General features: G+C 42.8%; 1 protein-coding gene across 1 annotated transcript in view; it reads left to right on the top strand.

Annotated features, from left to right (window-relative positions):
• LOC115125502 (teneurin-2-like) overlaps window positions 1-26,583 on the top strand; it is a 486,685-nt gene that overhangs the window by 57,449 nt on the left and 402,653 nt on the right. Inside the window, exon 3 of the mRNA XM_065023942.1 lies at window positions 14,941-15,236. Coding sequence (XP_064880014.1) covers window positions 14,941-15,236 — 296 coding nt within the window. The remainder of the gene's footprint in view (window positions 1-14,940; window positions 15,237-26,583) is intronic.

Genomic DNA, 26,583 nt, shown 5'->3' with positions numbered 1-26,583 from the left:
CATGTTATCTCTCTTTCAAACCACAAACACTCAGTCTATCCTGGTCACCTCAGCTAGCCCACTCATGTTCTCTCTTTCAAACCACAAACACTCAGTCTGTCCTGGTCACCTCAGCTAACCCACTCATGTTATCTCTCTTTCAGACCACAAACACTCTGCTTGTCCTGGACATGCAGCTCATTTGCATATGCATAAGGCCATCAATCAGGACGTTTGAGAGCCCTGAAAGGAGACGAGTGAAGTAATGTCGTACCTGCTGGCATGCGAACAATGCTGTGTTGCCATAGAAACAGATCTCTCTACAAATGACCTTGCCTCCTCCTCTCTCCTATTTCAGCACCTCGTTGAAAGGGGCTGTTGGCTCACAGGGCCTGAGTGTTTGTGGATATGTAAAGTGTGTGCACCGACACTGGGACTGAGGGAGATTCTGGGCCGTGACTAAAATGTGTTTGTCAGAGAAATGACCTTGTCTTTCTCCCTCATTAATCAATGGAAGCTTGGTGTCAAGCATCTGGTCTGTATCATCAGTTTTGCACACCTGTGTTTGCTATTCTGGTTAAACAAAAGTCCAGATAGGTGCTCTGGTTTGGTGGCTTCGTAAAGGCCACCATGGCTTTTTTATTGTTGCTTTTACCTCCCTTGTCTCACCTCATTTGCTCACATCGTATATAGACTTGTTTCTACTGTATTATTGACTGTATATTTGTTTTACTCCATGTGTAACTCTTGTGTTGTTGAATGTGTCGAACTGCTTTGCTTTATCTTGGCCAGGTCGCAATTGCAAATGAGAACTTGTTCTCAACTTGCCTACCTGGTTAAATAAAGGTGAAATAAAAAAAATAAAAAAAAAAGAGCTCAGTTGTTTTCAGTTGAGAAATAGAGTGAAAGGGCTTCTGTGACATCACCATTATCATTCTAATTTTATAGTTTTTTTCCCCCACATCTTAGCGTGTGTGAATAAGAATGCCGTAGTTTTACAAATTACAACCATACCAGACGAAATATCCAGTTCGGTACAGTACACAGAATCATTTGTGACTGATGGTAGAGTTGTGCCGTCTTCTTGCTTTACCCACCCAGCCTACGTGGAGCTGGGCTCCAATCGCCATCAGTTATTTCCTGTCAGGTCTGCACTGCACAGGTCTGTGCCACAGTCACGCGGGACCAGTATCCCCTGCATCTGCCCTTCCTGCTCTGCCAAATCTTTCTTACTGTACCTGTTGAGCACCAGTAAAGAGCACTCCGGTGTCCCGTCCCAAGTGACCAAACCAACTCCCCTTACCCCTTCTATGGGTGGATCCAGATACTCTTCCCACATTTTGTTTTTTTAGTATCGATAGTGTTTACATTAATATTGTTAAAATTTGTATCATGCCCGTGTTAGACGCTGTAATATTTCATACACATTTTACACCTAATCTACACCTAATCTACACCTAATTCTAATCTAATATTCACAAGTGTACAAGGTGTCTTGTCTGGAAATCCCGGAGCTTTCGATCTGAGATTATGAGCTGTGTACAATCATCTCATGTTTTGCTTGTCTTTACAGTACACACATACGTCCACATTGATCCTGATATCTTAAAGGTACAGTACACACATACGTCCACATTGATCCTGATATCTTAAAGGTACAGTACACACATACGTCCACATTGATCCTGATATCTTAAAGGTACAGTACACACATACGTCCACATTGATCCTGATATCTTAAAGGTACAGTACACACATACGTCCACATTGATCCTGATATCTTAAAGGTACAGTACACACATACGTCCACATTGATCCTGATATCTTAAAGGTACAGTACACACATACGTCCACATTGATCCTGATATCTTAAAGGTACAGTACACACATACGTCCACATTGATCCTGATATCTTAAAGGTACAGTACACACATACGTCCACATTGATCCTGATATCTTAAAGGTACAGTACACACATACGTCCACATTGATCCTGATATCTTAAAGGTACAGTACACACATACGTCCACATTGATCCTGATATCTTAAAGGTACAGTACACACATACGTCCACATTGATCCTGATATCTTAAAGGTACAGTACACACATACGTCCACATTGATCCTGATATCTTAAAGGTACAGTACACACATACGTCCACATTGATCCTGATATCTTAAAGGTACAGTACACACATACGTCCACATTGATCCTGATATCTTAAAGGTACAGTACACACATACGTCCACATTGATCCTGATATCTTAAAGGTACAGTACACACATACGTCCACATTGATCCTGATATCTTAAAGGTACAGTACACACATACGTCCACATTGATCCTGATATCTTAAAGGTACAGTACACACATACGTCCACATTGATCCTGATATCTTAAAGGTACAGTACACACATACGTCCACATTGATCCTGATATCTTAAAGGTACAGTACACACATAATACATTCCTGATGACTTGTCTTTACAGTACACACATACGTCCACATTGATCCTGATATCTTAAAGGTACAGTACACACATACGTCCACATTGATCCTGATGACTTGTCTTTACAGTACACACATACGTCCACATTGATCCTGATATCTTAAAGGTACAGTACACACATACGTCCACATTGATCCTGATATCTTAAAGGTACAGTACACACATACGTCCACATTGATCCTGATGACTTGTCTTTACAGTACACACATACGTCCACATTGATCCTGATATCTTAAAGGTACAGTACACACATACGTCCACATTGATCCTGATATCTTAAAGGTACAGTACACACATACGTCCACATTGATCCTGATGACTTGTCTTTACAGTACACACATACGTCCACATTGATCCTGATATCTTAAAGGTACAGTACACACATACGTCCACATTGATCCTGATATCTTAAAGGTACAGTACACACATACGTCCACATTGATCCTGATGACTTGTCTTTACAGTACACACATACGTCCACATTGATCCTGATATCTTAAAGGTACAGTACACACATACGTCCACATTGATCCTGATATCTTAAAGGTACAGTACACACATACGTCCACATTGATCCTGATGACTTGTCTTTACAGTACACACATACGTCCACATTGATCCTGATATCTTAAAGGTACAGTACACACATACGTCCACATTGATCCTGATGACTTGTCTTTACAGTACACACATACGTCCACATTGATCCTGATATCTTAAAGGTACAGTACACACATACGTCCACATTGATCCTGATATCTTAAAGGTACAGTACACACATACGTCCACATTGATCCTGATGACTTGTCTTTACAGTCCACACATACGTCCACATTGATCCTGATATCTTAAAGGTACAGTACACACATACGTCCACATTGATCCTGATATCTTAAAGGTACAGTACACACATACGTCCACATTGATCCTGATTACTTTTCCTTTATGATTGATATATCCCATAATATTCCTGATATCTTAAAGGTACAGTACACACATACGTCCACATTGATCCTGATTACTTTTCCTTTATGATTGATATATCCCATAATATTCCTGATATCTTAAAGGTACAGTACAGTACACAACCCGTTGTCCTTTCTGAGACTGTTCCTTTAATGTTGTTTATCATTCATTCACTGCAGTTATCTATAATGAGCTCATTTTATTCATTTTTATTCCTACTTTTCAGCTGATTGCAAGAGATTGCATTCACAGCATTGTTTTAATTAGTGCAGCAAAAAAAACCTATTGGTTGATCCTTTTTGTTTCTTATCCTGAAGCGGAATCCATTGCTGTTGTTCTTCTAATTTCCGGTGATTTGTTTTGTCCTGGCACCCATGTCCACTCTACACATGACATTTTATTCACTTAGTCAGACACTCTTATCCAGAGCGACTTACAGAAGCAATTAGGGTTAAGTACTTTGCTCAAGGGCATATTGACAAACTTTTCACCTTTCGTTACTGGCCCAAGTCTCTTGACCGCAAGGCTACCAGCCACCTTGCGTAAACTAATGTAGATTTACCCACAGGTCTTCCTCAGACTGGCTGTCTCGACACATAGTTTAAGTACCTTACTAAGGGATTGTTTCTGAGATGTGGGAGGTTGTAGATTTAGCCACAGGTCTTCCTCAGACTGGCTGTCTCGACACATAGTTGTTTCTGAGATGTACCACAGGTCTTCCTCACTGGCTGTCTCGACACATAGTTGGATTGTTTATGAGATGTGGGAGGTTGTAGATTTAGCCACAGGTCTTCCTCAGACTGGCTGTCTCGACACATAGTTGAAGTACCTTACTAAGGGATTGTTTCTGAGATGTGGGAGGTTGTAGATTTAGCCACAGGTCTTCCTCAGACTGGCTGTCTCGACACATAGTTGAAGTACCTTACTAAGGGATTGTTTCTGAGATGTGGGAGGTTGTAGATTTAGCCACAGGTCTTCCTCAGACTGGCTGTCTCGACACATAGTTGAAGTACCTTACTAAGGGATTGTTTATGAGATGTGGGAGGTTGTAGATTTAGCCACAGGTCTTCCTCAGACTGGCTGTCTCGACACATAGTTTAAGTACCTTACTAAGGGATTGTTTATGAGATGTGGGAGGTTGTAGATTTAGCCACAGGTCTTCCTCAGACTGGCTGTCTCGACACATAGTTGAAGTACCTTACTAAGGGATTGTTTCTGAGATGCGGGAGGTTGTAGTTTTCACATTGACATGCAGCAGTGCAGCAACTATTAATTCTCTGTCCATGACTCAGAACTGCCACCTTTTCCCTTCTCCCACCAACACATACACCTGGTGGTTGATCCTGTGTGTTTGTGATTGTTGTTAAGAGCAGAGTCATGTTCCATGTTATTGCTGACGCATTTCTCTTTCCAGAAAGCAGGGCTGTTACGTTGACCGTATTTATGCCACACCAGCAGTCAGTCGTCGTCGTCACGGTAACCAGGCTTCTCCAAAACGGTGTTCTGATTCTGATGATGGTCATTAGTAGCCTGCCGAACTTGCTAATGGCCAGTTGCTAATGGCCGGTACTCAGCGCTCTATTGTGTCTCTAATCACTCTGACATCAATGCAAACGCAATTAAAAATCAAATCAAACACTTCATGAGAGCCCTGGCGTTCAGAGTTTGAGCGGAATAGGATCACCTGTTGCGAAGCGAGAACCAGCTCCTCATAGCTGGTTGATTCATGGAGTTAAATACATGTTCCTGTTGTGCAACATTTCTACAGGCTCTGCTATGCAATTGTGTGAGAAAAGAGTTGTGATGGCTTCTATTAAAAAGAGGAGGATTCCATCAACTTTCTATAGGCTAGGCCTACTATATTTATTTATCACTTTACCTAATATTAAGTACATTGCTTTTCTTTACAGCCTACTTGGCTGGCATGAAAATGAACCGCGGGAAAAGTGTCCTCCATTTGCTATTCAAGTGCATAGGGATGACGTCTTTTCATCCCTCTGCCCCGTGTTCCGACAGGTGCATGATAACGGCCCATTCTAAATCAAACTCATTTCACACTATTTATTTAGTATATGTAAAGACCCGTGCTTAATTCGTAAATCGGGAGGTCCCAGAACAAAATGTGAACTCAAGGGGGGGGTGACCTGGAGAACTCTGAGGTACCGGAACACATGAGAAAAAAAGTCACCTTTTATAATAAGGCATTGCATGCATATCATCACATTAGTGACATAGAGCTGTAGAGTAGAGGCACTTACAGAAGTTGCACACACGGGGAACAGCAGATGTTATTGGTCACATACACATAGTTAGCAGATGTTATTGGTCACATACACATAGTTAGCAGATGTTATTGGTCACATACACATAGTTAGCAGATGTTATTGGTCACATACACATGGTTAGCAGATGTTATTGATCACATACACATGGTTAGCAGATGTTATTGGTCACATACACATGGTTAGCAGATGTTATTGGTCACATACACATGGTTAGCAGATGTTATTGGTCACATACACATAGTTAGCAGATGTTATTGGTCACATACACATGGTTAGCAGATGTTATTGGTCACATACACATGTTAGTTGTTATTGGTCACATACACATGGTTAGCAGATGTTATTGGTCACATACACATGGTTAGCAGATGTTATTGGTCACATACACATGGTTAGCAGATGTTAATGCGAGTGTAGAGAAATGCTTGTAGTGTCGCGAAATATTTGTTCTTCTAGTTCTGACAGTGCAGTAATATCTAACGAGTAACAATTCCCCAACAACTACCTAATACACACAAATCTAAAGGAGTGAATGAGAATATGTACATATAAGTATATGGATGAGCGATAGCCGAGTTGCATAGGCAAGGTGCAGTAGATGGTATAAAATACAGTATATACATATATACATGTGATATGAATAATGTAAGATATGTAAACATGATTAAAGTGGCATTGTTTAAAGTGACTAGTGATCCATTTATTAAAGTGTCCAGTAATTGGGTCTCAATATAGGCAGCAGGCTCTCGGAGTTAGTGATTGCTGTTTAGCAGTCTGATGGCCTTGAGATAGAAGCTGTTTTTCAATCTCTCGGTCCCAGCTTTGATGCGCCTGTACTGAGCTCACCTTCTGGGTGATAGCAGTGTGAACAGGCAGTGGCGAAGTGAAGTGGAGATGTTGTTTCCCACCTTCACCGCCTGGGGGCGGCCCGTCAAAGTCCAGGACACAGTTGCACAGGGCGGGGTTGAGACCCAGGGCCTCCAGTTTGATGATGAGCTTGGAGGGTACTATGGTGTTGAATGCTGAGCTGTAGTCAATGAACAGCATTCTTACATAGGTATTCCTCTTGTCCAGATGGGATAGGGCAGTGTGCTGTGTGATGGCGTTTGCATCGTCTATGGACCTGTTGGGACGTTATACGAACTGAAGTGGGTCTAGGGTGGCCGGTAAGGTGGAGGTGATATGATCCTTGACTATCCTCTCAAAGCACTTCATGATGACAGAAGTGAGTGCTACGGGGCGGTAATCATTTTGTTCAGTTGTCTTTGCCTTCTTGGGTACAGCAACAATGGTGGCCATCTTAAAGCATGTGGGGACAACAGACTGGGATAGGGAGTGATTAAATATGTCCGTAAATACACCAGCCAGCTGGTCTGCGCATGCTCTGAGGACGTGGCTAGGGATGCCGTCTGGGACAGCAGCCTTGCGAGGGTTAACACGTTTAAATCTTTTACTCACGTCAGCCACGGAGAAGGAGGGGGGCCCACCATGACAGGAGACTGGCAGAATCTTTTTTAATATCGCACAAATTATCGAAATACTTTAACAAACTAAGAATCTGAGATCAATAAAAACAATCTTGTCTTGAATCCGCCAATAGCCAATAATCAATTGCCCAGGTGGGTGGAGACACACATTTTGTAGGCTACAATATGAGGAGGAAATGATAGTCCTAAAAAATGCTTTCTATTTTCACTGACTCTGATGCGCAGCTCGCTCGCCAGTGACGGTCGATGCGTTCGTGTCAAAAGCTGATCTCTCCCTCTCTTTCTCACTCTCTCTCTCTCATTTTACTTTGTCAAACAATATTTTAAAGTCAGTGGAGGCTGCTGAGGGAAGGACGGCTCATAATAATGACCTGGATGGAGTCAATGGAATGGTATCAAACACATGGTTTTCATGTTTGATACCATTCATTCCGTTCCAGACATTATTATGAGCCATCCTTCCCTCAGCAGCCTCCAAGTTGATAAAATATTTTGGTAGCCTTCAGACAGATTAGTCTTCTCTTTTCAGCAAGAGCCATTTGCTTTCCACCCTGTGTTTTCACATGATTGTATTTGAAATATTGCTAAAGGCCTGTTTTGTCTGCATGCTGTTCGCTGACAGATTTGCAACGCATTCCCGACTGTAGGCATGCCTTGTTATTGGGTTACATACCATTCACAGCTAAGCTATATTTAAAGAAGTTGGCTATATGTACAGACCAGATTAAATTGAGAATACTGGGCGAGAATATTATCAAGTGCTCATCAAATTATGAATGAGAGACTGATGAAGTGTGTACAGCCTGCGAGAGAAACAGAGCAGAGCGCTTCCCTTTCAAGCAACTTCATTCAAATCATAATTTGTTGCCTTAGAATGTATTAGAAAACAGAACAAATAGCCAAACATTTGTATCACATCCAAATTTGCATAAATAACTCAAAATGAAGCATATAGGAGGACCTGTTTATTTGTTAAACACTCAACACAGAATAGCCGCATGTGCAACACTCCCTCAAATCGTTTGGGGAAAAATGTTAGTATTTTTAAAATGTAGATGTTCCGAAGGTCCATATCAATGGCTTGTAGGCTATGCATAGCAGCCGGAGAGGCTAAACACATTTACAGACTTGCTCAAATGCGTTGGTACCCTGGCAGCTCATTGAAATAATGCTTCATTCCTCTTGAAAAGTGATGAAATTAAAAGCTATTTTATCATGTATACTTGCATGCCTTTGGTTTGTCATAGAATAAAGAAGCTGTGAAAGTATATAAATTATTGTGTCACGCCCTGGTCTAAGTATTTTGTGTTTTCTTCATGTATTGGGTCAGGCCAGGGTGTGGCATAGAGTTTTTGTATTGTGGTGTGTTTTGTCTTGGGATTTTGGAATGTGTGTATAGTGGGATTGTAGCTTAGTGGGGTGTTCTAGGAGAGTCTATGGCTGTCTGAAGTGGTTCTCAATCAGAGGCAGGTGTTTACCGTTGTCTCTGATTGGGAACCATATTTAGGCAGCCATATTCTTTGGTTGTATTGTGGGTGATTGTCCTGTGTGTCTTGATGTCCTGGTTAGAGGTTAGTAGACACTTGTATAGGCTGTTTTCGTTTTTCGTTTTTGTAAAATTAAAGATGAATCACAATAGACACGCTGCAGTTTGGTCCGACTCTCCTTCACCATTAGAAAGCCGTTACATATTGCTTATTCTACAAAGATATTCTAAAAGACCTGGACACATTTGTTAGTACCCCTTAGAAAAGATAATAAATAATTGAATTATAGTGATATTTCAAACAAATTAGTTTCTTTAATTAGTATCACACATGTCTCCAATCTTGTAATGAAGTCAGTCAGCCTATTTAAATGGAGTAAAGTAGTTACTGAGCTGTTTGGTATCATTGTGTGCCACACTGAACATGGACCAGAGAAAGCTAAGGAGAGATTTGTCTGAGGAGGAAATAATAGACATTGCATTGTAAAGGTAAAGGCTACAAGACCATCTCCAAGCAGCTTGATGTTCCTGTGACAAGAGTTGCAAATATTATCAATAAGTTTCAGGTTCATGGAACTGTAGCTAACCTCCCTGGGCGCGGCCGCATGAGGAAAATCGATCACAGACTCAACAGAAGGATAGTGTGAATGGTAGAAAAAGAACCAAGGATAACTGTCAAAGGGATACAAGCTGAACTCCAAGGTGAAGGGACGTCAGTTTCTGATCCATTACTTTTTGAGCAGAAGAAGACCCAGAAGTGCTACACTTTTGAAAGAAAAACATAAAAAAATCCAGGCTGGAATTTGCTAAAATGCATATTGACAAGCCACAATCCTTCTGGTAGAATGTCCTTTGGACAGATGAGTCAAAACTAGAGTTCTATGTTCACATCCGGAAAAAAATGAAGCTTTCAAAGTAAAGAACACCATACCTACCTACAGTGAAACATGGAGGAGGCTCGGTTATGTTTTGGGGCTGCTTTGCTGCGCCTGGCACAGGGTGCCTTGATTCTGTGCAGGGCACAATGAAATCTCAAGACTATCAAGGCATTCTGGCGCGAAACGTACTGACCGGTGTCAGAAAGCTCTTTCTCAGTCGCAGGTCATGGGTCCTCCAACAGGATAATGACCCAAAACACACAGCTAAAAGCACCCAGGAATGGATAAGAACAAAACATTGGACTATTCTGAAGTCACCTTCTATGAGTCCTGATCTGAATCCTGTCGAACATCTATGGAAAGAGCTGAAACGTGCAGTCTGGAGAAGGCAACCATCAAACCTGAGACAGCTGGAGCAGTTTGCTCAGGAAGAGTGGGCCAAACTACCTGTTAACAGGTGCAGAAGGCACCCATCAAACCTGAGACAGCTGGAGCAGATTGCTCAGGAAGAGTGGGCCAAACTACCTGTTAACAGGTGCAGAAGGCACCCATCAAACCTGAGACAGCTGGAGCAGATTGCTCAGGAAGAGTGGGCCAAACTACTTGTTAACAGGTGCAGAAGGCACCCATAAAACCTGAGACAGCTGGAGCAGATTGCTCAGGAAGAGTGGGCCAAACTACCTGTTAACAGGTGCAGAAGGCACCCATCAAACCTGAGACAGCTGGAGCAGTTTGCTCAGGAAGAGTGGGCCAAACTACTTGTTAACAGGTGCAGAAGGCACCCATCAAACCTGAGACAGCTGGAGCAGATTGCTCAGGAAGAGTGGGCCAAACTACTTGTTAACAGGTGCAGAAGGCACCCATCAAACCTGAGACAGCTGGAGCAGATTGCTCAGGAAGAGTGGGCCAAACTACTTGTTAACAGGTGCAGAAGGCACCCATCAAACCTGAACCTGTGGGCCAAACTACTTGAGAAGGCACCCATCAAACCTGAGACAGCTGAGCAGCTGGAAGCAGATTGCTCAGGAAGAGACAGGGCCAAACTACTTGTTAACAGGTGCAGAAGGCACCCATCAAACCTGAGACAGCTGGAGCAGATTGCTCAGGAAGAGTGGGCCAAACTACTTGTTAACAGGTGCAGAAGGCACCCATCAAACCTGAGACAGCTGGAGCAGATTGCTCAGGAAGAGTGGGCCAAACTACTTGTTAACAGGTGCAGAAGGCACCCATCAAACCTGAGACAGCTGGAGCAGATTGCTCAGGAAGAGTGGGCCAAACTACTTGTTAACAGGTGCAGAAGGCACCCATCAAACCTGAGACAGCTGGAGCAGATTGCTCAGGAAGAGTGGGCCAAACTACTTGTTAACAGGTGCAGAAGGCACCCATCAAACCTGAGACAGCTGGAGCAGATTGCTCAGGAAGAGTGGGCCAAACTACTTGTTAACAGGTGCAGAAGGCACCCATCAAACCTGAGACAGCTGGAGCAGAAGAGTTGCTCAGGAAGAGACAGCTGGGCAGATTGCTCAAAGAGTGGGCTAACTTGTTAACAGGTGCAGAAGGCACCCATCAAACCTGAGACAGCTGGAGCAGATTGCAGATTGCTCAGGAAGAGGCACCCATCAAACCTGGGCCAAAAGAGTGGGCTACTTGTTAACAGGTGCAGAAGGCACCCATCAAACCTGAGACAGCTGGAGCAGATTGCTCAGGAAGAGTGGGCCAAACTACTTGTTAACAGGTGCAGAAGGCACCCATCAAACCTGAGACCGCTGGAGCAGATTGCTCAGGAAGAGTGGGCCAAACTACTTGTTAACAGGTCAAACCTGCAGAAGGCACCCATCAAACCTGAGACAGCTGGAGCAGATTGCTCAGGAAGAGTGGGCCAAACTACTTGTTAACAGGTGCAGAAGGCACCCATCAAACCTGAGACAGCTGGAGCAGATTGCTCAGGAAGAGTGGGCCAAACTACTTGTTAACAGGTGCAGAAGGCACCCATCAAACCTGAGACAGCTGGAGCAGATTGCTCAGGAAGAGTGGGCCAAACTACCTGTTAACAGGTGCAGAAGGCACCCATCAAACCTGAGACAGCTGGAGCAGATTGCTCAGGAAGAGTGGGCCAAACTACTTGTTAACAGGTGCAGAAGGCACCCATCAAACCTGAGACCGCTGGAGCAGATTGCTCAGGAAGAGTGGGCCAAACTACTTGTTAACAGGTGCAGAAGGCACACATCAAACCTGAGACAGCTGGAGCAGATTGCTCAGGAAGAGTGGGCCAAACTACCTGTTAACAGGTGCAGAAGGCACCCATCAAACCTGAGACAGCTGGAGCAGATTGCTCATGAAGAGTGGGCCAAACTACTTGTTAACAGGTGCAGAAGGCACCCATCAAACCTGAGACAGCTGGAGCAGATTGCTCAGGAAGAGTGGGCCAAACTACTTGTTAACAGGTGCAGAAGGCACCCATCAAACCTGAGACAGCTGGAGCAGATTGCTCAGGAAGAGTGGGCCAAACTACTTGTTAACAGGTGCAGAAGGCACCCATCAAACCTGAGACAGCTGGAGCAGATTGCTCATGAAGCGTTGGCCAAACTACCTGTTAACAGGTGCAGAAGTCCCATTGAGAGATACAGAAAACATTTGATTGCAGTGATTGCCTCTAAAGGTTGTGCAACAAAATATTAGGTTAAGGTTCTCATCATTTTTGTCCATGCCATTTTCATTTGTTTTATTATTTACAATAATATAATTATTTACAATAATAATATCTACAGTGGGGCAAAAAAGTTTTTAGTCAGCCACCAATTATACAAGTTCTCCCACTTACAAAGATGAGAGAGGCCTGTAATTTTCATCATAGGAACACTTCAACTATGACAGACAAAATGAGAAAATAAAATCCAGAAAATCACATTGTAGGATTTTTTATGAATTTATTTGCAAATTATGGTAGAAAATAAGTATTTGGTCACCTACAAACAAGCAAGATTTCTGGCTCTCACAGACCTGTAACTTCTTCTTTAAGAGGCTCCTCTGTCCTCCACTCGTTACCTGTATTAATGGAACCTGTTTGAACTTGTTATCAGTATAAAAGACACCTGTCCACAACCTCAAACAGTCACACTCCAAACTCCACTATGGCCAAGACCAAAGAGCTGTCAAAGGACACCAGAAACAAAATTGTAGACCTGCACCAGGCTGGGAAGACTGAATCTGGAATAGGTAAGCAGCTTGGTTTGAAGAAATCAACTGTGGGAGCAATTATTAGGAAATGGAAGACATACAAGACCACTGATAATCTCCCTCCATCTGGAGCTCCACGCAAGATCTCACCCCGTGGGGTCAAAATGATCATGAGCAAAAATCCCAGAACCACACGGGGGGACCTTGTGAATGACCTGCAGAGAGCTGGGACCAAAGTAACAAAGCCTACCATCAGTAACACACTACGCCACCAGGGACTCAAATTCTGCAGTGCCAGACGTGTCCCCCTGCTTAAGCCAGTACATGTCCAGGCCCGTCTGAAGTTTGCTAGAGAGCATTTGGATGATCCAGAAGAAGATTGGGAGAATGTCATATGGTCAGATGAAACCAAAATATAACTTTTTGGTAAAAACTCAACTCGTCGTGTTTGGAGGACAAAGAATGCTGAGTTGCATCCAAAGAACACCATACCTACTGTGAAGCATGGGGGTGGAAACATCATGCTTTGGGGCGGTTTTTCTGCAAAGGGACCAGGACGACTGATCCGTGTAAAGGAAATGGGGCCATGTATCGTGAGTTTTTGAGTGAAAACCTCCTTCCATCAGCAAGGGCATTGAAGATGAAATGTGGCTGGGTCTTTCAGCACGACAATGATCCCAAACACACCGCCCGGGCAACGAAGGAGTGGCTTCGTAAGAAGCATTTCAAGGTCCTGGAGTGGCCTAGCCAGTCTCCAGATCTCAACCCCATAGAAAATCTTTGGAGGGAGTTGAAAGTCTGTGTTGCCCAGCAACAGCCCCAAAACATCACTGCTCTAGAGGAGATCTGCATGGAGGAAGGGGCCAAAATACCAGCAACAGTGTGTGAAAACCTTGTGAAGACTTACAGAAAACGTTTGACCTCTGTCATTGCCACCAAAGGCATATAACAAAGTATTGAGATAAACTTTTGTTATTGACCAAATACTTATTTTCCACCATAATTTGCAAATAAATTCATAAAAAATCCTACAATGTGATTTTTGGGATTTTTTTCTTCTCATTTTATCTGTCATAGTTGAAGTGTACCTATGATGAAAATTACAGGCCTCTCTCATCTTTTTAAGTGGGAGAACTTGCACAATTGGTGGCTGACTAAATACTTTTTTGCCCCACTGTAAAGCCAGGTCTGACTCCTATTAAATATGGAATAAACAATGGTGGATGCAAATTAGTTTAGTCAGTTTCATGTTATTTAAAAGAAAATTGTGCGTGCGTCGTTTTTTATTGACGGGAACCAACAAATTTGAGCACGTCTGTATGGGGCGGCAGGGTAGCCTAGTGGTTAGAGCGTTGGACTAGTAACCGGAAGGTTTCAAGTTCAAGCCCCTGAGCTGACAAGGTACAAATCTGTTGTTCTGCCCCTGAACAGGCAGTTAGCCCACTGTTCCTAGGCTGTCATTGAAAATAAGAATTTGTTCTTGTTCTGACTTGCCTGGTTAAATAAAGGGTAAATAAAGGTTAAAAAAAAAGTTAATTAATGGTCAATTACCGTGAGACTGGCAGTTAATTACCTGGCAGTTATTTGAATGACAATCACCAGCTGACAAAATATCATGACCACCACAGCCCTACTCCCGCACCCCCCTCAAACTTCACATAATACTATCACTTGAAATACTATTTATTTAAATTCCTGCTCCCCAACCCTGCTTCATGCACCCTGGTTTTCAATTCATCCTGCCATGGGGTATTTTGACATATAACCTGGACCATCGGTATATCTCATCTCTTTATTTCTGTTTATGTGTCATTTCTCACTCTTTCACATCTCTCTGACAATGGAACACATCGACCGGTCAGACAAATGTGTCATAATGAACATTACATCTCCATTTCCCACCATTGATCTCATTGTTTATCTTCAGATCTGCATAGTTGGTTTTCTCTTGGTTTTATTCCTGGAGTTTCTAATATAGCTCTTTGTATATAGTGTGGGTTCTGAGCTTGCATATGGTGCCCTTTATCTCAGATCCTGTTTTTAAGGAAATGCAAACATTAACACACCTAAATGTCACTTCTCTTTTTTATGCCTGCTTTAGCTTGCCAACCCCAAGAAATCTCCTAGAATAAAATGTCTGGGTTAACTGGGTTGTTGCTGTTCTCAGGGAGCTTCACGCTGGCGGAGCTGGGAGTGAGTGACCAACAGGCCCAGACCCAGACCCAGCACCAGGCTGCCTACCACTCCTCTCACTCTGAGCTGGGCTTGCTGCAGAGGGGCTACTCCCTCAGCGCCGGCTCCGATGCAGACTCCGACCCGGAGGGGGCCATGTCCCCGGAGCGTGCCGTACAGCTGTGGGGGGGTCACGCCATCAAGTCTCGCCGCAGCTCCGGCCTCTCCAGCAGGGAGAACTCAGCCCTCACACTCACCGACTCCGACAACGAACACAAGTCTGACGACGAGTCAGGTAGGACAGAGATTGGGGGAGGGACATAATTATGAAGCTGAAAGGGAAATGTGGTGGGGGTGGAAGTCTTCATCCCTCTATCACCCTACCTAAAACTATCTAACTACTAGCAAATACTACCTAACCCCTACCTAATACTACCTAATACTACCTAATACTACCTGACCCCTACCTAATACTACCTAACTACTACCTAATACTACCTGACCCCTACCTAATACTACCTAATACTACCTAATCCCCACCTAATACTACCGAACCCCTACCTAATACTACCTAACCCCTACCTAATACTACGTAATACTATCTAACCACTACCTAATACTCCCTAATACTACCTAACCCCTACCTAATACTATCTGACCCCTACCTAATACTACGTAATACTATCTACCCACTACCCAATACTACCTAATACTACCTAATACTACCTAACCCCTACCTAATACCACCTAATACTACCTAACCCCTACCTAATACTACCTAACCCCTACCTAATAATACCTAATACTATCTACCCCCTACCTAATACTGCCTAATACTATCTACCCCCTACCTAATACTACCTAATACTACCTAACCCCTACCTAATACTACCTAATACTACCTAACCCCTACCCAATACTACCTAACCCCTACCTAATATTACCTAACCCCTACCTAATACTGTCTAGCCCTTACCTAATACTACCTAACCCCTACCTAATACTACCTAACCCCTACCTAATACTACCTAACCCCTACCTAATACTATCTAACCCCTACCTAATACTACCTAATACTACCTAATACTACCTAACCCCTACCTAATACTACCTAACTCCTACCTAATACTACCTAACCCCTACCTAATACTACCTAACTCCTACCTAATACTACCTAACTCCTACCTAATACTACCTAACCCCTGCCTAATACTACCTAACTCCTACCTAATACTACCTAACCCCTACCTAATACTACCTAACCCCTACCTAATACTACCTAACTCCTACCTAATACTACCTAACCCCTGCCCAATACTACCTAACCCCTGCCTAATACTACCTAACTCCTACCTAATACTACCTAACCCCTACCTAATACTACCTAATACTACCTAACTCCTACCTAATACTACCTAACCCCTGCCTAATACTACCTAACTCCTACCCAATACTACCTAACCCCTACCTAATACTACCTAACTCCTACCTAATACTACCTAACCCCTACCTAATACTACCTAACCCCTACCTAATACTACCTAACCCCTACCTAATACTACCTAACCCCTACCTAATACTACCTAACCCCTACCTAATACTACCTAACTCCTACCTAATACTACCTAACCCTACCTAATACTACCTAACCCCTACCTAATACTACCTAACCCCTACCTAATACTACCTAACCCCTACCTAATACTACCTAACTCCTACCTAATACTACCTAACTCCTACCTTATACTACCTAACCCCTACCTAATACTACCTAACTCCTACCTAATACTACCTAACTCCTACCTTATACTACCTAACCCCTACCTAATACTACCTAACTCCTACCTAATACTACCTAACCCCTACCTAATACTACCTAACCCCTACCTAATACTACCTAACCCCTACCTAATACTACGTAATACTATCTACCCACTACCCAATACTACCTAATACTACCTAATACTACCTAACCCCTACCTAATACTACTACCTAACCCCTACCTAATACTACCTAACCCCTACCTAATACTACCTAATACCTACCCCCTACCTAACCCCTACCTAATACTACCTAACCCTACCTAATACTACCTAACCCCTACCTAATACTACCTAACCCCTACCTAATACTACCTAACCCTACCCAATACTACCTAACCCCTACCTAATACTACCTAACCCTACCTAATACTACCTGACCCCTTTTTCTAATACTACCTAACCCCTACCTAATACTACCTAACCCCTACCTAATACTACCTAACCCCTACCTAATACTATCTAACCCCACTACCTAATACTACCTAATACTACCTAACCCCTACCTAATACTACCTAACCCCCTACCTAATACTACCTAACTCCTACCTAATACTACCTAACCCCTACCTAATACTACCTAACCCCTACCTAATACTACCTAATACTACCTAACCCCTACCTAATACTACCTAACCCCTACCTAATAATACCTAATACTATCTACCCCCTACCTAATACTGCCTAATACTATCTACCCCTACCTAATACTACCTAATACTACCTAACCCCTACCTAATACTACCTAATACTACCTAACCCCTACCCAATACTACCTAACCCCTACCTAATACTACCTAACCCCTACCTAATACTGTCTAGCCCTACCTAATACTACCTAACCCCTACCTAATACTACCTAACCCCTACCTAATACTACCTAACCCCTACCTAATACTACCTAACCCCCTACCTAATACTACCTAATACTACCTAATACTACCTAACCCCTACCTAATACTACCTAACCCTACCTAATACTACCTAACCCCTACCTAATACTACCTAACTCCTACCTAATACTACCTAACTCCTACCTAATACTACCTAACCCCTACCTAATACTACCTAACCCCTACCTAATACTACCTAACCCCTACCTAATACTACCTAACCCCTACCTAATACTACCTAACCCCTACCTAATACTACCTAACCCCTACCTAATACTACCTAACCCCCTACCTAATACTACCTAACTCCTACCTAATACTACCTAACCCCTACCTAATACTACCTAACCCCTACCTAATACTACCTAACCCCTACCTAATACTACCTAACCCTACCTAATACTACCTAACCCCTACCTAATACTACCTAACCCTACCTAATACTACCTAACCCCTACCTAATACTACCTAACCCCTACCTAATACTACCTAACCCCTACCTAATACTACCTAACCCCCTACCTAATACTACCTAATACCCTAACCCCTACCTAATACTACCTAACCCCTACCTAATACTACCTAACCCTACTACCTAACCCCTACCTAATACTACCTAACTCCTACCTAATACTACCTAACCCCTGCCTAATACTACCTAACTCCTACCTAATACTACCTAACCCCCTACCTAATACTACCTAACCCCTACCTAATACTACCTAACCCCTACCTAATACTACCTAACTCCTACCTAATACTACCTAACCCCTACCTAATACTACCTAACCCTACCTAATACTACCTAACCCCTACCTAATACTACCTAACCCCTACCTAATACTACCTAACTCCTACCTAATACTACCTAACCCCTACCTAATACTACCTAACCCTACCTAATACTACCTAACCCCTACCTAATACTACCTAACCCCTACCTAATACTACCTAACCCCTACCTAATACTACCTAACCCCTACCTAATACTACCTAACCCCTACCTAATACTACCTAACCCTACCTAATACTACCTAACCCCTACCTAATACTACGTAATACTATCTACCCTACCCAATACTACCTAACCTACCTAATACTACCTAACCCCTACCTAATACCACCTAATACTACCTAACCCCCTACCTAATACTACCTAACCCCTACCTAATACCTACTACTATCTAACCCTACCTAATACTACCTAACCTACCCCTACCTAATACTACCTAATACTACCTAACCCCTACCTAATACTACCTAATACTACCTAACCCCTACCTAATACTACCTAACCCCTACCTAATACCACCTAACCCCTACCTAATACTGTCCTAACCCTACCTAATACTACCTAACCCCTACCTAATACTACCTAACCCCTACCTAATACTACCCAACCCCTACCTAATACTATCTAACCCCTACCTAATACTACCTAATACTACCTAATACTACCTAACCCCTACCTAATACTACCTAACCCCCTACCTAATACTACCTAACCCCTACCTAATAACTACCTAACCCCTACCTAATACTACCTAACCCCTACCTAATACTACCTAACTCCTACCTAATACTACCTAACCCCTACCTAATACTACCTAACCCCTACCTAATACTACCTAACCCCTACCTAATACTACCTAACCCCTACCTAATACTACCCTGCTAATACTACCTAACCCCCCCTACCTAATACTACCTAACCCCTACCTAATACCCTACCTAATACTACCTAACCCCTACCTAATACTACCTAACCCCTACCTAATACTACCTAACTCCTACCTAATACTACCTAACCCCTACCTAATACTACCTAACCCCTACCTAATACTACCTAACCCCTACCTAATACTACCTAACCCCCTACCTAACCCTACCTAATACTACCTAACCCCTACCTAATACTACCTAACCCCTACCTAATACTACCTAACCCCTACCTAATACTACCTAACCCCTACCTAATACTACCTAACTCCTACCTAATACTACCTAACCCCTACCTAATACTACCTAACCCTACCTAATACTACCTAACCCCTACCTAATACTACCTAACCCCTACCTAATACTACCTAACCCCTACCTAATACTACCTAACCCCTACCTAATACTAACCTAACCTAACCTAACCCCTACCTAATACTACCTAACTCCTACCTAATACTACCTAACCCCCACCTAATACTACCTAACCCCTACCTAATACTACCTAACCCCTACCTAATACTACCTAACCCCTACCTAATACTACCTAACCCTACCTAATACTACCTAACCCCTACCTAATACTACCTAACCCCTACCTAATACTACCTAACCCCTGCCTAATACTACCTAACCCCTACCTAATACTACCTAACCCCTACCTAATACTACCTAACTCCTACCTAATACTACCTAACCCCTACCTAATACTACCTAACCCCTACCTAATACCCTAACCCCACCTATACTACCTAACCCCTACCTAATACTACCTAACCTACCTACTACCTAACCCCTAAATACTACCTAACCCCTACCTAATACTACCTAACCCCTACCTAATACTACCTAACCCCTACCTAATACTACCTAACCCCTACCTAATACTACCTAACTCCTACCTAATACTACCTAACCCCTACCTACCAATACTACCTAACCCCTACCTAATACTACCTAACCCCCTACCTAATACTACCTAACCCCTACCTAATACTACCTAACCCTACCTAATACTACCTAACCCCTACCTAATACTACCTAACCCCTACCTAATACTACCTAACCCCCTACCCTAACCCCTAATACTACCTAACTCCTACCTAATACTACCTAACCCCTGCCTAATACTACCTAACCCCCTACCTAATACTACCTAACCCCCACCTAATACTACCTAACCCCTACCTAATACTACCTAACCCCTACCTAATACTACCTAACCCTACCTAATACTACCTAACCCCTACCTAATACTACCTAACCCCTACCTAATACTACCTAACCCTACCTAATACTACCTAACCCCCCACCTAATACTAACACCCTAACCCCTACCTAATACTACCTAACCCCACCCACTACCTAACCCCTACCTAATACTACCTAACCCCTACCTAATACTACCTAACCCCTACCTAATACTACCTAACCCCTACCTAATACTACCTAACCCCTACCTAATACTACCTAACCCCACCTAATACTACCTAACTCCTACCTAATACTACCTAACCCCTACCTAATACTACCTAACTCCCTAATACTACCTAACCCCTACCTAATACTACCTAACCCCCCACCTAATACTACCTAACCCCTACCTAATACTACCTAACCCCTACCTAATACTACCTAACCCCTACCCAATACTACCTAACCCCTACCTAATACTACCTAACCCCTACCTAATACTACCTAACCCCTAATACTACCTAACCCCTACCTAATACTACCTAACCCCTACCTAATACTACCTAACTCCTACCTACCTAATACTACCTAACCCCTACCTAATACTACCTAACCCCTACCTAATACTACCTAACCCCTACCTAATACTACCTAACCCTACCTAATACTACCTAACCCCTACCTAATACTACCTAACCCCTACCTAATACCTACCTAACCCTACCTAATACTACCTAACCCCTACCTAATACTACCTAACCCCTACCTAATACTACCTAACCCTACCTAATACTACCTAACCCCTACCTAATACTACCTAACCCCTACCTAATACTACCTAACCCCTACCTAATACTACCTAACCCTAACTGCCTAATACTACCTAACCCCGCCTAATACTACCTAACCCCTACCTAATACTACCTAACTCCTACCTAATACTACCTAACCCCTACCTAATACTACCTAACTCCTACCTAATACTACCTAACCCCTACCTAATACTACCTAACCCCTACCTAATACTACCTAACTCCTACCTAATACTACCTAACCCCTACCTAATACTACCTAACTCCTACCTAATACTACCTAACCCCTACCTAATACTACCTAACCCCTACCTAATACTACCTAACCCCTACCTAATACTACTACCTAACTCCCACCCCTACCTACTACCTAACCCCCTACCTAATACTACTACTACCTAACCCCTACCTAATACTACCTAACCCCTACCTAATACTACCTAACCCCTACCTAATACTACCTAACCCTACCTACTACCTAACCCCTACCCTAACCCCTACCTAACCCCTACCTAATACTACCTAACCCTACCTAACTCTACCTAATACTACCTAACCCCACCTAATACTACCTAACCCCTACCTAATACTACCTAACCCCTACCTAATACTACCTAACCCCACCTACTACCTAACCCCTACCTAATACTACCTAACCCCTAACTACCTAACTAATACCCTAACTACCTACCTAACCCCTACCTAATACTACCTAACCCCACCTACTACCTAACCCCCCCTACCTAATACTACCTAACCCCTGCCTAATACTACCTAACCCCTACCTAATACTACCTAACCCCCTACCTAATACTACCTAACCCCCTACCTAATACTACCTAACCCTACCTAATACTACCTAACCCCTACCTAATACTACCTAACCCCTACCTAATACTACCTAACCCCTACCTAATACTACCTAACCCCTACCTAATACTACCTAACCCTACCTAATACTACCTAACCCCCTACCTAATACTACCTAACCCCTACCTAATACTACCTAACCCCTACCTAAACCCCTACCTAATACTACCTAACCCTACCTAATACTACCTAACCCCTACCTAATACTACCTAACCCCTACCTAATACTACCTAACCCCTACCTAATACTACCTAACCCCTACCTAATACTACCTAACCCAACTCCCTACCCTACTACCTAACCCCTACCTAATACTACCTAACCCCTACTACCTAATACTACCTAACTCCTACCTAATACTACCTAACCCCTACCTAATACTACCTAACCCCTACCTAATACTACCTAACCCCACTACCTAATACTACCTAACCCCTACCTAATACTACCTAACCCCTACCTAATACTACCTAACCCCTACCTAATACTACCTAACCCCTACCTACTACTACCTAATACTACCTAACCCTAACCCCCTACCTAATACTACCTAACTCCTACCTAATACTACCTAACCCCTACCTAATACTACCTAACCCCTACCTAATACTACCTAACCCTACCTAATACTACCTAACCCTACCTAATACTACCTAACTCCTACCTAATACTACCTAACCCCTACCTAATACTACCTAACCCTACCTACTACTACCTAACTCCCCTAATACTACCTAACCCCTACCTAATACTACCTAACCCCTACCTACTACCTAACTCCTACCTAATACTACCTAACCCCTACCTAATACTACCTAACCCCTACCTAATACTACCTAACCCCTACCTAATACTACCTAACCCTACCTAATACTACCTAACCCTACCTAATACTACCTAACCCCTACCTAACTACCTAACCCCTACCTATACTACCTAACTCCTACCTAATACTACCTAACCCTACCTAATACTACCTAACCCCTACCTAATACTACCTAACCCCTACCTAATACTACCTAACCCCTACCTAATACTACCCAACCCCTACCTATACTACCTAACCCCTACCTAATACTACCTAACCCCTACCTAATACTACCTAACCCCTACCTAATACTACCTAACCCTACCTAATACTACCTAACCCCCTAACCCCTACCTAATACTACCTAACCCCTACCTAATACTACCTAACCCTACCTAATACTACCTAACCCCTACCTAATACTACCTAACTCCTACCTAATACTACCTAAACTCCCCTACCTAACTCCTACTACCTAACCCCCCTAATACTACCTAATACTACCTAACCCCTACCTAATACTACCTAACCCCTACCTAATACTACCTAACCCCTACCTAATACTACCTAACCCCTACCTAATACTACCTAACCCCTACCTAATACTACCTAACCCCTACCTAATACTACCTAACCCCTACCTAATACTACCTAACCCCTACCTAATACTATACTACCTAACCCCTACCTAATACTACCTAACCCCTACCTAATACTACCTAACCCCTACCTAATACTACCTAACCCCTACCTAATACTAACCTAACTACCTACCTAATACTACCTAACCCCTACCTAATACTACCTAACCCTAACTACCTAACCCTACCTAATACCTACCTAATACTACCTAACCCCTACCTAATACTACCTAACTCCTACCTAATACTACCAAACCCCTACCTAATACTACCTAACCCCTACCTAACTCCTACCTACTAACCCCTACCTAATACTACCTAACTCCTACCTAATACTACCTAACCCCTACCTAATACTACCTAACTCCTACCTAATACTACCCAACCCCTACCTAATACCCCTACCTAACCCCTACCTACCTAATACTACCTAACCCCTACTACCTAACTCCTACCTAATACTACCTAACCCCCTAATGCCTAATACTTACTAATACTACCTAACCCCTACCTAATACTACCTAACCCCCTACCTAATACTACCTAATACTACCTAACCCCTACCTAATACTACCTAACCCCACCTAATACTACCTAACTCCTACCTAATACTACCTAACCCCCTACCTAATACTACCTAACCCCTACCTAATACTACCTAACTACCTACCCTAACTACTACCTAACTACCTAACCCCCTACCTAATACTACCTAACCCCTACCTAATACTACCTAACTCCCTACCTAACTCCTACCTAATACTACCTAACCCCTACCCTACCTAACCCCCTACCTATACTACCTAACCCCACCTAATACCCTAACTCCTACTACCCTAACCCCTACCTAATACTACCTAACCCCTACCTAATACTACCTAACCCCTACCTAATACTACCTAACCTAACTACTACCTAACTACCTAATACTACCTAACCCCTACCTAATACTACCTAACCCCTACCTAATACTACCTAACCCCTACCTAATACTACCTAACCCCTACCTAATACTACCTAACCCCTACCTAATACTACCTAACCCCTACCTAATACTACCTAATACTGCCTAATACTACCTAACCTCTACCTAATACTACCTAACCCCTACCTAATACTACCTAACCCCTACCTAATACTACCTAACCCCTACCTAATACTACCTAACTCCTACCTAATACTACCTAACTCCTACCTAATACTACCTAACCCCTACCTAATACTACCTAACACTACCTAACTCCTACCTAATACTACCTAACCCCTGCCTAATACTACCTAACTCCTACCTAATACTACCTAACCCCTACCTAATACTACCTAACCCCTACCTAATACTACCTAACCCCTACCTAATACTACCTAACCCCTACCTAATACTACCTAACCCTACCTAATACTACCTAACCCCTACCTAATACTACCTAATACTGCCTAATACTACCTACCCCCACCTACTACCTAACCCCTACCTAACTACCTAACCTACCTAATACTACCTAACCCCTACCTAATACTACCTAACCCCCACCTAATACTACCTAACCCCTACCTAATACTACCTAACCACTACCTAACTCCTACTACCTAACCCCTACCTAATACTACCTAACCCCTACCTAATACTACCTAACCCCTACCTAATACTACCTAACCCCTACCTAATACTACCTAACCCCTACCTAATACTACCTAACCCCTACCTAATACTACCTAACCCCCTAATACTACCTAACCCTACCTAATACTACCTAACCCTACCTAATACTACCTAACCCCTACCTAATACTACCTAACCCCTACCTAATACTACCTAACCCCTACCTAATACTACCTAACCCCTACCTAATACTACCTAACTCCTACCTAATACTACCTAACCCCTACCTAATACTACCTAACCCCTACCTAATACTACCTAACTCCTACCTAATACTACCTAACCCCTTGCCTAATACTACCTAACTCCTACCTAATACTACCTAACCCCTACCTAATACTACCTAACTCCCTACCTAATACTACCTAACCCCTACCTAATACTACCTAACCCCTACCTAATACTACCTAACCCCTACCTAATACTACCTAACCCCTACCTAATACTACCTAACCCCTACCTAATACTACCTAACCCCTACCTAATACTACCTAACCCCTACCTAATACTACCTAACTCCTAACTACCTAACCCCTACCTAATACTACCTAACCCCTACCTAATACTACCTAACCCTACCTAATACTACCTAACTCCTAATACTACCTAACTACCTAACCTCTAAATACTACCTAACTCCTACCTAATACTACCTAACCCCTACCTAATACTACCTAACCCCTACCTAATACCACCTAACCCCTACCTAATACTACCTAACCCTACCTAATACTACCTAACCCCTACCTAATACTACTACCTAACCCCTACCTAATACTACCTAACCCCTACCTAATACTACCTAACCCCTGCCTAATACTACCTAACTCCTACCTAATACTACCTAACTCCTACCTACTACCTAACTCCTACCTAATACTACCTAACCCCTACCTAATACTACCTAACCCCTACCTAATACCACCTAACCCCTACCAAATACTACCTAACTCCTACCTAATACTACCTAACTCCTACCTAATACTACCTAACTCCTACCTAATACTACCTAACCCCTACCTAATACTACCTAACTCCTACCTAATACTACCTAACCCCTACCCAATACTACCTAACCCCTACCTAATACTACCTAACCCCTACCTAATACTACCTAACTCCTACCTAATACTACCTAACCCCTACCTAATACTACCTAACCCCTACCTAATACTACCTAACCCCTACCTAATACTACCTAACCCCTACCTAATACTACCTAA

The sequence above is a fragment of the Oncorhynchus nerka genome, linkage group LG10 (assembly GCF_034236695.1).
Source record: "Oncorhynchus nerka isolate Pitt River linkage group LG10, Oner_Uvic_2.0, whole genome shotgun sequence".
In the NCBI taxonomy this organism is placed as follows: domain Eukaryota; kingdom Metazoa; phylum Chordata; class Actinopteri; order Salmoniformes; family Salmonidae; genus Oncorhynchus; species Oncorhynchus nerka.
The sequence above is the reverse complement of the archived record's forward strand: the minus strand, read 5'-3'. Positions and strand labels throughout refer to the sequence as shown.